The following is a 15,064-nucleotide window of genomic DNA, read 5'->3' on the forward strand; positions in this document are numbered from 1 at the left end:
ACTGCCTGCGATGCTTTGGTGAACTCATCATAATGTCTCACGGGCCGTAGTTTGGACACCCCCTGGTCTAGAATAAAGGACATCTTCAACATCTTAAATCTGGTCAAAAGGCAGGTCCTTTCAGAGTAGTGCAGTTGTTGTTTTGCACCAGCAGTATTGATTAAGACCATGTTCAAGAGCGAAACAGATGGAAGGTGAGAGCGGCGAGCCGCGCAGGCGGTCCCCACAGTGCCGCCTGTGTTTTTAATAATCACTGGCTCTTCCCCACCTTGGAGTGCACAGCTACTGTGGAGACTATTTATAGGCAGCAGCAGGAGGAGGCAACTAGAGCAGCGTGCATGCGTACTTTGGTCACAACATGAAAACGTGATTATGCAGGCGAAGGTGCAGGGGGAAGACTTACTAGACAAGAATAAACCACAGGAAGTAAGTAATTGTTAGTGTGGTTTCACAGAGCGCTCAGGACCAAATTATTACCTCCACCGAGTGCCATTGTGCAAGGTATGAGGTTGTTTTTTAATTGATTGGTCAGTGGCTGAGCATGATGACAACTATATGTAACTTACACAGAACTCTCTAGAAAGGAAGTAAGGGAGCCAAAGAAGAGCCAATTGGTGATGTGACGTATGCGAACGAATCTATCCTTTTGAACGTCTCTTTCGAGTGAACGATTTGCAGTTGTGAGTTTGTTTATTTATGCACATGTAGATGCAGCGTCACCCGATGAGTCTTAGTTAAAAGAAACGAAACAGCTTTTATTGTTTATTTATTTATTCATTTTATATTTGGATTCACTTTTTTAGTTTATTATTCTGAAGTAGTAGAATAATCCTACACACTATGTAGGATAGTACAATGTTGTATTTTTTATTATTTCCTACTAAGGTTGTACGGTATACCGGTATTAGTATAGTACCGCGATAATAATGAATCATATTCGGTACTATACCGCCTCTGAAAAGTACCGGTCCGTCAAAATGGCGGCACACATAAGAGATACGTGTGCCTGGTCAATAAATGACGCTAGCAAGTACCCGTAAGCAAGCAACACCAAAACTTTGATTTTCATTGAGAATACAGAACACTACACACGGCGCTCAAAAATCTGTCAAAATGTTTTATTACGACTTTGGTAAGCTACAAAGCTGCACATATATCCCAGAAATAGAATATATGTTGTCTCGATCGTGCTTCTCTACATATACTCGAAAAGATGGTACAAAATATAGTTGTGTGCTGCATTTTCCACAACATAGCAAAAGACTACAGCTTGGAGGACACAGATGTGCGGTAAATGAGTGTCTCCATGGTGACAGCTGGTAGTAAATAGGGCGGTCTGCAACACATATATACATATTTATTTATTTTTTTCTTTGTTGTTGTCTTATCTCGTTCTTGTCCTCAATATTTCCCCTTCTGTCTTCTTTTTTCCCTTCTTCTTTCCTGCTCCAGTCCGTTAAATATGTCCAAACATTTGTTGAAGTAAAATACAAATAAGGCAACACGAGAAGTATCCCACATTTCTCTTTTTTAAAGTATATCTGATAAACATTTTGACTTGCCTGAGCAGATGGACAGGGCAGATATATGTATAAATATATATTGTGTGTGTGTATATATATATATATATATATATATATATATACATATATATATATATATATATATATATATACATACATACATACATACATACATACATACATACATACATACATACATACATACATACATACATACATACATATATATATATATATATATATACATACATACATACATACATACATACATACATACATACATACATACATACATACATATATATATATATATATATATATATATATATATATATATATATATATATATATATATATATATATATACATACATACATATACATACATATAAAGTGTGTATGTCTATATATTTTTTTCAAATATTATTATTTTTATTTTTTTTTTAACTCGGGATGTGTCGCGGGCCAGATTGTGGATGCTGGCGGGCCGTTACCTGGCCCACGGGGCGTAGTTTGGGAATGCCTGTTCAATGGTACATCCCAATGAAAAAAAACTGCTTGCAGCATGCATTCCCACACGCACAATCACAAACCTGATGCCTCCCAGAGCGCACCCACATATACCGGTATCCCAGAAATATAATATATGTTGTCTCGATCGTGCTTCCCTATATAAACTCGAAAAGATGGTACAAAATATATAAAAGCGGGGATGAAACACAACTTTCTTCAACTGAACAGCTCCAAAACCGAAGCCATTCTAGTCGGCACCCCACATCAGACTCAGTCATACACCATCACCAGCATCACCTTCTCCGGCCACGACAGTCACTAATCTGGGTGTTAGTATGGACCCTCACCTGACCTTTGAGGCTCAAATAAAACAACTGTGCAAGACCTCCTTCTACCACTTCAGGAACATTGCTAAACTCCGCCCCTCACTCACTCTCTCTGATGCCGAGAGGCTCGTCCACGCCTTTGTCTCCTCCAGGCTAGACTACTGCAACGCACTTCTTGTCGGGATCCCAAGCAAGAACACCCAGAAGCTACAATACATACAAAATAGTGCTGCTAGGATCCTGATGAGAGTGCGGAAATACGACCATATCACACCAATTCTCAAATCCCTTCACTGGCTTCCCGTTCCACTCAGGATCGAATACAAAGTCTCCCTACTAACCCACCAGTGCCTCCATGGAAATGCCCCCCTTTACCTCAAAGAACTACTCACCCCCAAATCCTCCACACGACACCTCCGCTCCAGACAGGCTAACCTCCTCTAACCTCCGAGCACAAAGCTACAAACTATGGGAGTCCGGGCTTTCTGCTCCGCCGCTCCCAGTCTGTGGAATGCTCTCCCTGACCACCTGAGGGCACCACAGACTGTGGATGCTTTAAAAAAAGGCTTAAAAACTCTTCTTTAAAAAAAAAAAAAAAAGCCTTTTTATAGATATATGCATACTAGTTCTAGCTATTAGGCTGTTCTGGTTTTTATTTTTTATTTTGTTTTTATTTTATTTATTCGCCCGGAAAAGGGTGGAGTGCCATCTCCGGGTTGGGGAGGAGATCTTGCCCCAAGTGGAGGAGTTCAAGTACCTCGGAGTCTTGTTCACGAGTGAGGGAAGAGTGGATCGTGAGATCGACAGGCGGATCGATGCGGCGTCTTCAGTAATGTGGACGCTGTATCGATCCGTTGTGGTGAAGATGGAGCTGAGCCGGAAGGCAAAGCTCTCAATTTACCGGTCGATCTACGTTCCCATCCTCACCTATGGTCACGAGCTTTGGGTTGTGACCGAAAGGACAAGATCACGGGTACAAGCGGCCGAAATGAGTTTCCTCCGCCGGGTGGCGGGGCTCTCCCTTAGAGATAGGGTGAGAAGCTCTGTCATCCGGGAGGAGCTCAAAGTAAAGCCGCTGCTCCTCCACATCGAGAGGAGCCAGATGAGGTGGTTCGGGCATCTGGTCAGGATGCCACCCGAGCGCCTCCCGAGGGAGGTGTTTAGGGCACGTCCGACCGGTGGGAGGCCACGGGGAAGACCCAGGACACGTTGGGAAGACTATGTCTCCCGGCTGGCCTGGGAACGCCTCGGGATCCCCCGGGAAGAGCTGGACGAAGTGGCTGGGGAGAGGGAAGTCTGGGCTTCCCTGCTTAGGCTGCTGCCCCCGCGACCCGACCTCGGATAAGCGGAAGAAGATGGATGGATGGATATTTATTTTTTTAATTATCTTTTTATTAGTATTATTTTTTTCAATACACTGTAGCACTTTGAGGTTGTTTGCTCAATGTAAAGTGCTTTCTACAAATATAATCTATTATTATTATTATTATTAAATGAGTGTCTCCATGGTGACAGCTGGTAGTAAATAGGGCGGTCTGCAACACTTTTGTTATCAATTGCAAACATAGTCTTGGTCGATCCCACTAATAGTACACAGTTTTATACTTTTCACACGCTATTTAAAGTTAAAGTTAAAGTACCAATGATTGTCACACACACACTAAGTGTGGTGAAATTTGTCCTCTGCATTAGCACTTGTTATTTGAGATCTTCACAGGGGGGGGAGTGACGTCCAGCTGGCAATGCTGTCACAGCTGTACTGTCATGTTTTAAACAGCTGCCTGATCATCATGCTGCTCTTTGACACTTTAGTCTCAGACACTTCGTCATCCCTTAAAGGAAGTGACTGAAGGAGGGCTCCATTACCGGCTTATTTTTAAACACTTCCTATATCCTCCTGAGAGACACTGTTTATTTGAGCAAACATGTAGGAAGAGATACATCATCAGACCTAAAGGCGAAAAATATTTTCTTGTACCTTTTAACTTCCCAAACGATAAACTGCATGGGGAAAGCTGCCTTTCTTATGGATATTATTTTGCAACTGCACTGACATATTCTCCACTCTGACCCAGCAATAGAACAGAGAGAAACTCACCAAAAAAACTGTGGCTCAGGGTCAAGGGTCGCACTCATCTTTTTTACCCGTGGGAGAGAAGGTGACGGACAGGCAGGGCTGAACTTCAAGGCATTGTCGTGAATACAAAAAGGAGAACGGTTCAAGGAGAATACTAATGTGCTGTTGTGGTGTCATGCTGAATCATCAAACAGCCTCGCAGCGACAAAGCTTATAGGGGGATTTGTTTTTGCTCTATTGCACCATTTTGTATTTTTTTTAATGCATTTCACCTGGCCAGTATGTCCTATAGCAGTGGTCCCCAACCACCGGGCCGTGGACCGATTGGTACCGGGCCGCACAAGAAAAGTAAAAACAAAAAACAAAACATATTTTATTTTTTAATAAATCAGCATAAAAAACACAATATATACATGATATATCAATTTAGATCAATACAGTCTGCAGGGATACAGTCCGTAAGCACACATGATAGTATTTCTTTATGACAAAAAAAATAATAATAATACAATACCATGTCCCCCCGATCACTCAGGCGATACAGCATCAAAAAAAGTGTAAAGGATATCACCACATGGGCTCAGGAACACTTCAGAAAACCACTGTCAGTAACTACAGTTGGTCGCTACATCTGTAAGTGCAAGTTAAAACTCAACTATGCAAAGCGAAAGCCATTTATCAACAACACCCAGAAACGCTGCCGTCTTCGCTGGGCCCGAGCCCATCTAAGATGGACTGATGCAAAGTGGAAAAGTGTTCTGTGGTCTGACGAGGCCTCATTTAAAATTGTTTTTGGAAACTGTGGAGGTTGTGTCGTCCGGAACTAGGCGCAAAGTTGAAAAGCCAGCATCTGTGATGGTATGGGGGTGTATTAGTGCCCAAGGCATGGGTAACTTACACATCTGTGAAGGCAACATTAATGCTGAAAGGACGCCCCTGCTTATTTCAGCAAGACAATGCCAAGCCACGTGTTACAACAGCGTGGCTTCATATTAAAAGAGTGTGGGTACTAGACAGGCCTGCCTGTAGTCCAGACCTGTCACCCATTGAAAATGTGTGGTGCAATATGAAGCCTAAAATACCACAACGGAGACCCCAGACTGTTGAACAACTTAAGCTGTACATCAAGCAAGAATGGGAAATAATTCCACCTGAAAAGCTTCCAAAATTGGTCTCCTCAGTTCCCAAACGTTTGCTGAGTGTTGTTAAAAGGAAAGGCCATGTAACACAGTTGTAAAAATACCCGCGCCAACTTTTTTGCCATGTGTTGCTGCCATTAAATTCTAAGTTAATGAATATTTGCAAAAAAAAATTAAGTTTTTGCAGTCTATTCAAGTGAATATAAGTTGAAAAGGATTTGAACATCATTGTATTCTGTTTTTATTTACGATTTACACAACGTGTAAACGTCTAATAATACCCCATTAATTTAAAAAAAAATCTTAATTTGAAGTATTTTTCCTTGTTTTTTTTGTTGCTCATGGTTGTAAACTCCACTAAATCCTCATAAGTAAAGGCTTCTGCAAGGCAGTGTCCAACAAAGGGAGTAATAAAGAATAAACGTGCATTATTTAATGGACTTTCCCTTGCGCTCTGTGAGCGGTCACACTCTATATCTCCCCGCAGAGGGGCTGGATCCATAAACACCGCGCTACCATCGAGTGTTTTCCGCTGCACACACACACTCAGTCACCTCACTGACAGATTCAGCAAAACAAAAAAGGAAGTCATTTTCCATTTTAGTCTTTTTTTTCACCTGCAATTTTTTTTTGCTTGTTCAACTTCCTCTTGTTGTTGTCATTTCCCTTCAAGGGCTGATTATACAGTATTGCATGTGCAGTGGATGAAGGTATCCCGCTGTGACATCTGTCGCACTGTTTCAACACCCCCCCCCCCCTGAGGCTAAAAGGGTTCTATGATGTGTATGCATGTTCATGTTTTGTGACAATAAAAATCAACACCACGGGTGATCTACCGTCGTTGCCACGGTTTGTGTGCACAAGCTTAATATCTGTCTCGGATTTGTGTGACAGCTTGCACCTGCAGCCTGCACACACGAATGATTAGCTTGTCGTGTGGAGGCATGCCCACAATGCAACGCTCACGTTACACACACAGACACACATGTAAACAAGGGCTCACCGCACTATTTGCCACGCTGCCAAGATAGCACTCTAATAGACCACAAATAACCATGTTCACGTACAGTCTATCTGTTGATTTTGTGATGAGTTTTACCACTGCAGGAAATCCAATAATAAGTCGGCCCTTTGTTATTCCTTGCCAGGTTTCAGCTGATTGAAGAGCTGTCTTATGAGGATGTGAAGAAATGTTACCGTGGCTCGGTGAGTTTCATCCCCTTGTTTGTGTTTTCTCTGTGTGTGTGTGTGTGTGTGTGTGTGTGTGTTCCTCCCTTAATTAGAACTTGCTGTATTCCCCCATTACCTAGGTCAGGGGTCGGCAACCCAAAATGTTGAAAGAGCCATATTGGACCAAAAATACAAAAACAAATCTGTCTGGAGCCGCAAAAAAATAAAAGCCATATTACATACAGATAGTGTGTCATGAGATATAAATTGAATTTAGAGGACTTAAAGGAAACTAAATGACCTCAAATATAGCTACAAATGAGGCATAATGATGCAATATGTACATATAGCTAGCCTAAATAGCATGTTAGCATCGATTAGCTTGCAGTCATGCAGTGACCAAATATGTCTGATTAGCTCTCCACACAAGTCAATAACATCAACAAAACTCACCTTTTTGCATGCATGCACAACGTTAAAAGTCTGGTGGACAAAATGAGACAGAAAAAGAAGTGGCATAAAACACGTCCTAGAAAGTCGGAGAAAGTTATCCATGTTAACAAACTAAGGTGAGTTCAAGGACCGCCAAAATGAGTAGGACAAAACGGCGCTCGCCAAATACTCGAATCAGTGAAGCATGTTTAATATAAACAGTATGCTTTGTAACAATTAGGGATGCGTGTGTCATGTTTGTCCTCCTACATAAACCATATTAAAACAAAAAATAGATTTTTTTCCTCTCATCTTTTTCCATTTTTCATACATTTTTTAAAAAGCTCCAGAGAGCCACTAGGACGGCACTAAAGAGCCGCATGCGGCTCTAGAGCCGCGGGTTGCCGACCCCTGACCTAGGTAATACTCAAACAGAAACAGAACAAACAGCTTCACAAATGTCAATATAAGCCCAGCAAAGCGAATCACCATGATTACTTTTCATATTTTCATCGAATGTGTGCCTGATTGACTTTCTTTATACTGTATACATACACTAGTCCGGCCTGCCAGCTTCCAAAATCCGGCCCGCGTGAAGTCCCAAGTTTTAAAAAAAATGTATTATTATTTTTAAAAATCTGTCTTTTCTAATCCACTTTCTACCGCTTGTTACTCTCGGTGTCTCATAGACGCTCAAGCAAATCATATGGTCTAAAAATGAATTTTCCCATCGATAGTGACATCATCGCGCTCTGAATATATATATATATATATATATATATATATATATACACACACACAGTCATGGTCAAAAGTTTACATACACACATACATGGGGCGGTATAGCTCGGTTGGTAGAGTGGGTTGCCAGCAACTTGAGGGTTCGATCCCGGCTTCCGCCATCCTAGTCACTGCCGTTGTGTCCTTGGGCAAGACACTTTACCCACCTGCTCCCAGTGCCACCCACACTGGTTTAAATGTAACTTAGATATTGGGTTTCACTATGTAAAGCGCTTTGAGTCACTTGAGAAAAAGCGCTATATAAATATAATTCACTTCACTTCACTTCAATTGTAAAGAACATAATGTCATGGCTGTCTTGAGTTTCCAATAATTTCTACAACTCTTATTTTTTTGTGTTAGAGTGATTGGAGCACATACTTGTTGGTCACAAAAAACATTCATGAAGTTTGGTTCTTTTATGAATGTATTATGGGTCTACTGAAAATGTAACCAAATCTGCTGGGTCAAAAGTATACATACAGCAATGTTAATATTTGGTTACATGTCCCTTGGCACGTTTTACTGCAATAAGGCGCTTTTGGTAGCCATCCACAAGCTTCTGGCAAGCTTCTGGTTGAATTTTTGACCACTCCTTTTGACAAAATTGGTGCAGTTCAGTTAAATTTGTTGGTTTTCTGACATGAACTTGTTTTGTCAGCATTGTCCACACGTTTAAGTCAGGACTTTGGGAAGGCCATTTGAAAACCTTAATTCTAGCCTGATTTAGCCATTCCTTTACCACTTTTGACATGTGTTTGAGGTCATTGTCCTTTTGGAACACCCAACTCTGCCCAAGACCCAACCTCCGGGCTGATGATTTTAGGTTGTCCTGAAGAATTTAGAGGTAATCCTCCTTTTTTATTGTCCTATTTACTCTCTGTAAAGCACCAGTTCCATTGGCAGCAAAACAGGCCCAGAGAATAATACTACCACCACCATGCTTGACGGTAGGTGTGGTGTTCCTGGGATTAAAAGCCTCACCTTTTCTCCTCCAAACATATTGCTGGGTATTGTGGCCAAACAGCTCAATTTTCAATTTTAATAGAACTGGTGCTTTACAGAGAGTAAATAGGACAATGAAAAAGGAGGATTACCTCCAAATTCTTCAGGACAACCTAACATCATCAGCCCGGAGGTTGGGTCTTGGGGGCAGTTGGTTGACCCCAAACACACGTCAAAAGTGGATAAGGAATGGCTAAATCAGACTAAAATTAAGGTTTTAGAATGGCCTTCCCAAAGCCCTGAATTAAACGTGTGGACAATGCTGAAGAAACAAGTCCATGTCAGAAAACCAACAAACGTAGCTGAACTGCACCAATTTTGTCAAGAGGAGTGGTCAAAAATTCAAGCAGAAACTTGCCAGAAGCTTGTGGATGGCTACCAAAAGCGCCTTATTGCAGTGAAACTTGCCAAGGGACATGTAACCAAATATTAACATTGCTGTATGTATACTTTTGACCCAGCAGATTTGGTCACATTTTCAGTAGACCCATAATAAATTCATATTCAAATTTTGGCCGGGGGCCGGGCTCTACATACATATATATATATATATATATATATATATATATATATATATATATATATATCTTAATAAGATTATCCAAAAAATAGTGCTCGATACCGTGGTAGAGCGCAATATATGTATGTGTGGGAAAAAATCACAAGACTACTTCATCTCTACAGGCCTGTTTCATGAGGGGTTCGCTCAATCATCAGGAGATTTTGCTCAATCATCTCCTGATTTCGCTCAATCATCAGGAGATGATTGAGCGAACCCCTCATGAAACAGGCCTGTAGAGATTAAGTAGTCTTGTGATTTTTTCCCACACATACATATATATATATATATATATATATATATATATATATATATATATATATACATATATGTGTATAAAATGTATGTAGAGCCCGGCCCCCGGCCAAAATGTTTTAACCCAATGTGGCCTCCCGAGTCAAAAAGTTTGGGGACCCCTGCACTAGTACCTCAACGTATGACCTAATTTGGTCTGTGACAGAGCTCTTAACTCAAAACACTTGCATCTAAACTCTCTGTTTCCCATTGAAATGAATTAAAATCAATTTAATCAGTGCTCCCCCCCAAAACAGCACACATTTAATATGTAACATGCCTTTAAGAAATAACAGAATATAGTACACATACGTTTTATGAAGTAATGTAATAATAATGTTCAGTATTTACCTTGGAAAGTGGACTTCTACGGCAGAGGTCTTCAACAGGGGGTCCGCAGAGGTACTGCAGGGTAGGGTTCTGAGTCTTTGGGCACAGTATCGATACGATTCAACACGATTCTCGATTTAAACCGATTTTTGCAATGTATTATTTGGCATAATAATTATAATGAAAGTTTTTCAAAACAGGTTACAGGTTAGAAAAGCTCTTTCTGGTCGCATGGAGATGGCCCTAAAAACGTTTTTTTTTTTTTTATGTACCGTATTCTTATATTTTAAAAAAAAATTGAAATTGTAACATTAAATAACTAATGGTGACATGGTGTTCTTGTTAAATTAAAATGTTTAAAATAATGTAACCTTGAGCAGCTCCTTTAGCATTCAACGCTGGCATACAATCAATAAAACCTCACTTTGAAGTGACGATGCTAATCAGTCGGTAGCTAGCTAGCGAGCTAACGGCTAGAACTAACAGTTGGCGTTAGCTGCTTGGTGTTTGTTGGTTTTAATATTATGTCCCGAATTCAACTACGTACAGTCGCGATCAAAAGTTTACATACACTTGGAAAGAACATAATGTCATGGCTGTCTTGAGTTTCCAATCATTTCTACAACTCTTATTTTTTTGTGATAGAGTGATTGGAGCACATACTTGTTGGTCACAAAAAACATTCATGAAATTAGGCTCTTTTATGAATTGATCTAATGAAAGTAAATGGGACAATGAAAAAGGAGGATTACCTCCAAATTCTTCAGGACAAGCTAAAATCATCAGCCCGGAGGTTGGGTCTTGGGCGCAGTTGGGTGTTCCAACAGGACAATGACCCCCAAAAAACATCAAAAGTGGTAAAGGAATGGCTAAATCAGGCTAGAATTAAGTTTTTAGAATGGCCTTCCCAAAGTCCTGACTTAAACGTGTGGACAATGCTGAAAAAACAAGTCCATGTCAGAAAATTAACAAATTTAGCTGAACTGCACCGATTTTGTCAAGAGGAGTGGTCAAAAATTCAACCAGAAGCTTGTGGATGGCTACCAAAAGCGCCTTATTGCAGTGAAACTTGCCAAGGGACATGTAACCAAATATTAACATTGCTGTATGTATACTTTTGACCCAGCACATTTGGTCACATTTTCAGTAGAGCCATGATACATTCATAAAAGAACCAAACTTCATGAATGTTTTTTGTGACCAACAAGTATGTGCTCCAATCACTCTATCACAAAAAAATAAGAGTTGTAGAAATGATTGAAACTCAAGACAGCCATGACATTATGTTCTTTACAAGTGTATGTAAACTTTTGATCGCGACTGTATGTTTTTGATTGATTGATTGAGACTTTTATTAGTAGATTGCACTGTACAGTACATATTCCGTACAATTGACCACTAAATGGTAACACCCGAATAAGTTTTTCAACTTGTTTAAGTCGGGGTCCACGTTAATCAATTCATGGTAAAGTGTAAATGTTAGCGGTATAAACCGACGCAATAAGTCAATGTGGGATGAATTCAATAACTCCATATCAGTGTAGAAAGGAGCAGCCCTGCGCTAATAATAGAAGTGAGCCAGTCAAAGTAGAGATGGACAACACAGACACGGAGAGAGAGAGTTTGAGTGAGGAGGGTGTGTTTTTAGCTTTGACTGGTGAAGGTGTGTGAAGAGTCGAGTCACCAAAGTAGTTTTAGAGGCAGAGCAGCTAAACCTGAGGATGGTTGCGTTCCCGTAGTCGTGTGTGTTTCCAGTCAGTAGCCAGGTGTGTGTTTCTGCGGACCGGACCCGTCACCTGTACTGACCCGCTCCAGGGCAACAGTGTGTGTCTTGCAGCGACTTGCTTCAGGCCATGGATGAGTGTGTGTGTGTGTACGGCGCCAACGTGCTGAGCCTGGTGCAGAGCTCGCCGCCTTTGCGGGAGAGGGTGGTGTCGGCGGTGAGCCGGGTCGGAGCGGCCGGCGGCTGGAGAGGGGGCGCCGGCGCCGGTTCTGGCGGCGTGCGGGCCAAGGAGCTGCTCATGACTCTGCCCTGTCCCTCTGCACAGACTGTCAGCAAGTACAACTCGCAGTACCACAAACTGTTCCAGTGTGTGCCCAAGGATGAGCTCCTCATGAAAGGTAACACTCTAACCTTGTCATACATGTTGTGTCCTCATTACTAAATCAATACCATTTTTTTTAACTCATCATCACAAAAAGTCATCGAAACCGCCAGCCATTCTACTCTATTTTTGTATTTTCCTGATTGTCATCAATCATCATATCCAGTAGAACAGTGTTTTTCAACCACTGTGCCGCGGCACACTAGTGTGCCGTGAAATATACAGTCTGGTTTGCCATGGCAGATTATCTAATTTCACCTATTTGGGTTAAAATTATTTTTTGCAAACCAGTAATTATAGTCTGCAAATTATGTGTTGTTGTTGAGTGCTGTCTAGAGCTCGGCAGAGTAACCGTGTAATACTCTTCCATATCAGTAGGTGGCAGCCGGTAGCTATATACTTTGTAGACGTTGGAAACAGCGGGAGGCAGCGTGCAGGTAAAAAGGTGTCTAATGCTTAAACAAAAAATAAACAAAAGGTGAGTGCCCCTAAGAAAAGGCTACTGGCTACAAAGTAAACAAAAACAGAATGCTGGACGACAGCAAAGACTTACTGAGGCGCAAAGACGGCGTCCACAATGTACATCCGAACATGACCTGACAATCAACAATGTCAAGAAGGATAAAAACGATTGAAATATTCTTGATTGCTAAAACAAAGTAGATGCAGGAAATATCGCTCAAAGGAAGACATGAAACTGCTGCAGGAAAATACCAAAAAAAAGAGAAAAATCCACCAAAATAGGAGCGCAAGACAAGAACTAAAACACTACACACGGGAAAACAGCAAACAAAACTCAAAATAAGTCACGGCGTGATGTGACAGGTCGTGACAGTACCCCTACTTTGAGACAAGAGCTACAGTCATGCTCATAAGTTTACATACCCTGGGAGAATTTATGATTTATTGGCCATTCTTCAGAGAATATGAATGATAACACAAAACCTTTCTTCCACTCATGCTTAATGGTTGTGTGAAGCTATGTATTAGCAAACAACTGTGTTTACTCTTTTTAAATCAAAATGACAAAAGAAAGTACCCAAATGACCCTGATCAAAAGGAATGTCTTTCTTTCTGCCACCAAAATGTCTTTCTTTCTGCGCAAATGTCACAAAGTATCCCACTTACATTATGCCAAACAGCACAGAGACAAGCCTCAAAACTTCTGGAACAAAGTAATTTGGAGTGATGGCTTTCTTCTGGCGACTTGACCATGCAGCCCATTTTTCTTCAAGTGCCTCCTTATTGTGCATTTTGAAACAGCCACACCACAATTTTTCAGAGAGTCCTGTATTTCAGCTGAAGTTATTTGTGGATTTTTCTTTGCATCTCGAACAATTTTCCTGGCAGTTGTGGCTGAAATCTTTGCTGGTCTACCTGAATCCCTAATTTTCCACTTCTTAATCAGCGTTTGAACACTGCTGATTGGCATTCTCAATTCCTTGGATATCTTTTTATACCCCTTTCCTGTTTTATACAGTTCAATTACCTTTTCTTGCAGATCTTTTGACAATTATTTTGCCTTCCCCATGACTCAGAATCCAGAAACATCTGTGCAGCACTGGATGAAAAATGCAATGGTCTGTCAGAAGCCCAGAAACTCACTGACCTTTTATACACACACATTAATTACAAACAAACATGTCACAGGTGAGGATTGGAACCTTGATTAGCCATTCAAACCTGTTTGTGTCAACTTTTGTGCATGTTATCAGATCAAAGTCACTGGGGTATGTAAACTTTTGATCAGGGTCATTTGGGTACTTTCTTTTGTCATTTTGATTTAAAAAGAGTAAACACAGTTGTTTGCCAATACATAGCTTCACACAACCATTAAGCATGAGTGGAAGAAAGGTTTTTGTGTTATCATTCATATTCTCTGAAGAATGGCCAAGAAATCATAAATTCTCCCAGGGTATGTAAACTTATGAGCACGACTGTATTTTGATGCATGCTTGGTTATGGTTTAAAGTCATACCCAACAATTGCGACAACGACTTTTTACAGTCAACTGAGTTTCGTTTTTTAACGATTTCTGTTGGTGGTGTGCCTCTGGATTTTTTCAACGCAAAAAATGTGCCTTGGCTTAAAAAAGGTTAAAAAAAACACTGCAGTAGAAAGACTACCTAGCTGCTTCCTCTAACCCAGGGGTGTCAAACGTACAACCCGCGGGCCGGATCAGGCCCACGAACAGGTTATACCCGGCCCGCGAGATGAGTTTGCTAAGTATAAAAAATAAGCTGAAATTTTGGAATGAAAGAAACGGCTGTTTAAATGTGTCTACTGAATGTCACAATAGAAATTATTTATGTCCTCTGTCGCTAGAGCGTGCATGACTTCAGAGGGGGCGGAGCTATGTGCCCTGTTAAGATAAGAGGACTGGGGACATGTTACCTGGGCGCACATACAGTCGCGATGAAAAGTTTACACACACTTGTAAAGAACACAATGTCATGGCTGTCTTGAGTTTACAATAATTTCTACAACTCTTATTTTTTTGTGATAGAGTGATTGGAGCACATACTTGTTGGTCACAAGAAACATTCATGAAGTTTGGTTCTCTTATGAATTTATTATGGGTCTACTGAAAATGTGACCAAATCTGCTGGGTCAAAAGTATACATACAGCAATGTTAATATTTGGTTACATGTCCCTTGGCAAGTTTCACTGCAATAAGGCGCTTTTGGTAGCCATCCACAAGCTTCTGGTTGAATTTTTGACCACTCCTCTTGACAAAATTGGTGCAGTTCAGCTAAATTTGTTGGTTTTCTGACATGGACTTGTTTCTTCAGCATTGTCCACACATTTAAG

At 40.9% G+C, this 15,064-nt stretch overlaps 1 protein-coding gene across 2 annotated transcripts in view; it reads left to right on the forward strand.

The window, feature by feature from the left end:
- Positions 1-15,064, forward strand: part of gramd2aa (GRAM domain containing 2Aa) — a 91,717-nt gene that overhangs the window by 46,093 nt on the left and 30,560 nt on the right. For both annotated transcript variants that reach the window (XM_061974900.2, XM_061974901.2), the window contains 2 exons: positions 6,726-6,783; positions 12,196-12,268. In XM_061974900.2, coding sequence (XP_061830884.1) covers positions 6,726-6,783; positions 12,196-12,268 — 131 coding nt within the window. The remainder of the gene's footprint in view (positions 1-6,725; positions 6,784-12,195; positions 12,269-15,064) is intronic.

This window comes from Nerophis lumbriciformis, linkage group LG15 (genome assembly GCF_033978685.3).
Source record: "Nerophis lumbriciformis linkage group LG15, RoL_Nlum_v2.1, whole genome shotgun sequence".
NCBI classification, from domain to species: Eukaryota; Metazoa; Chordata; class Actinopteri; order Syngnathiformes; family Syngnathidae; genus Nerophis; species Nerophis lumbriciformis.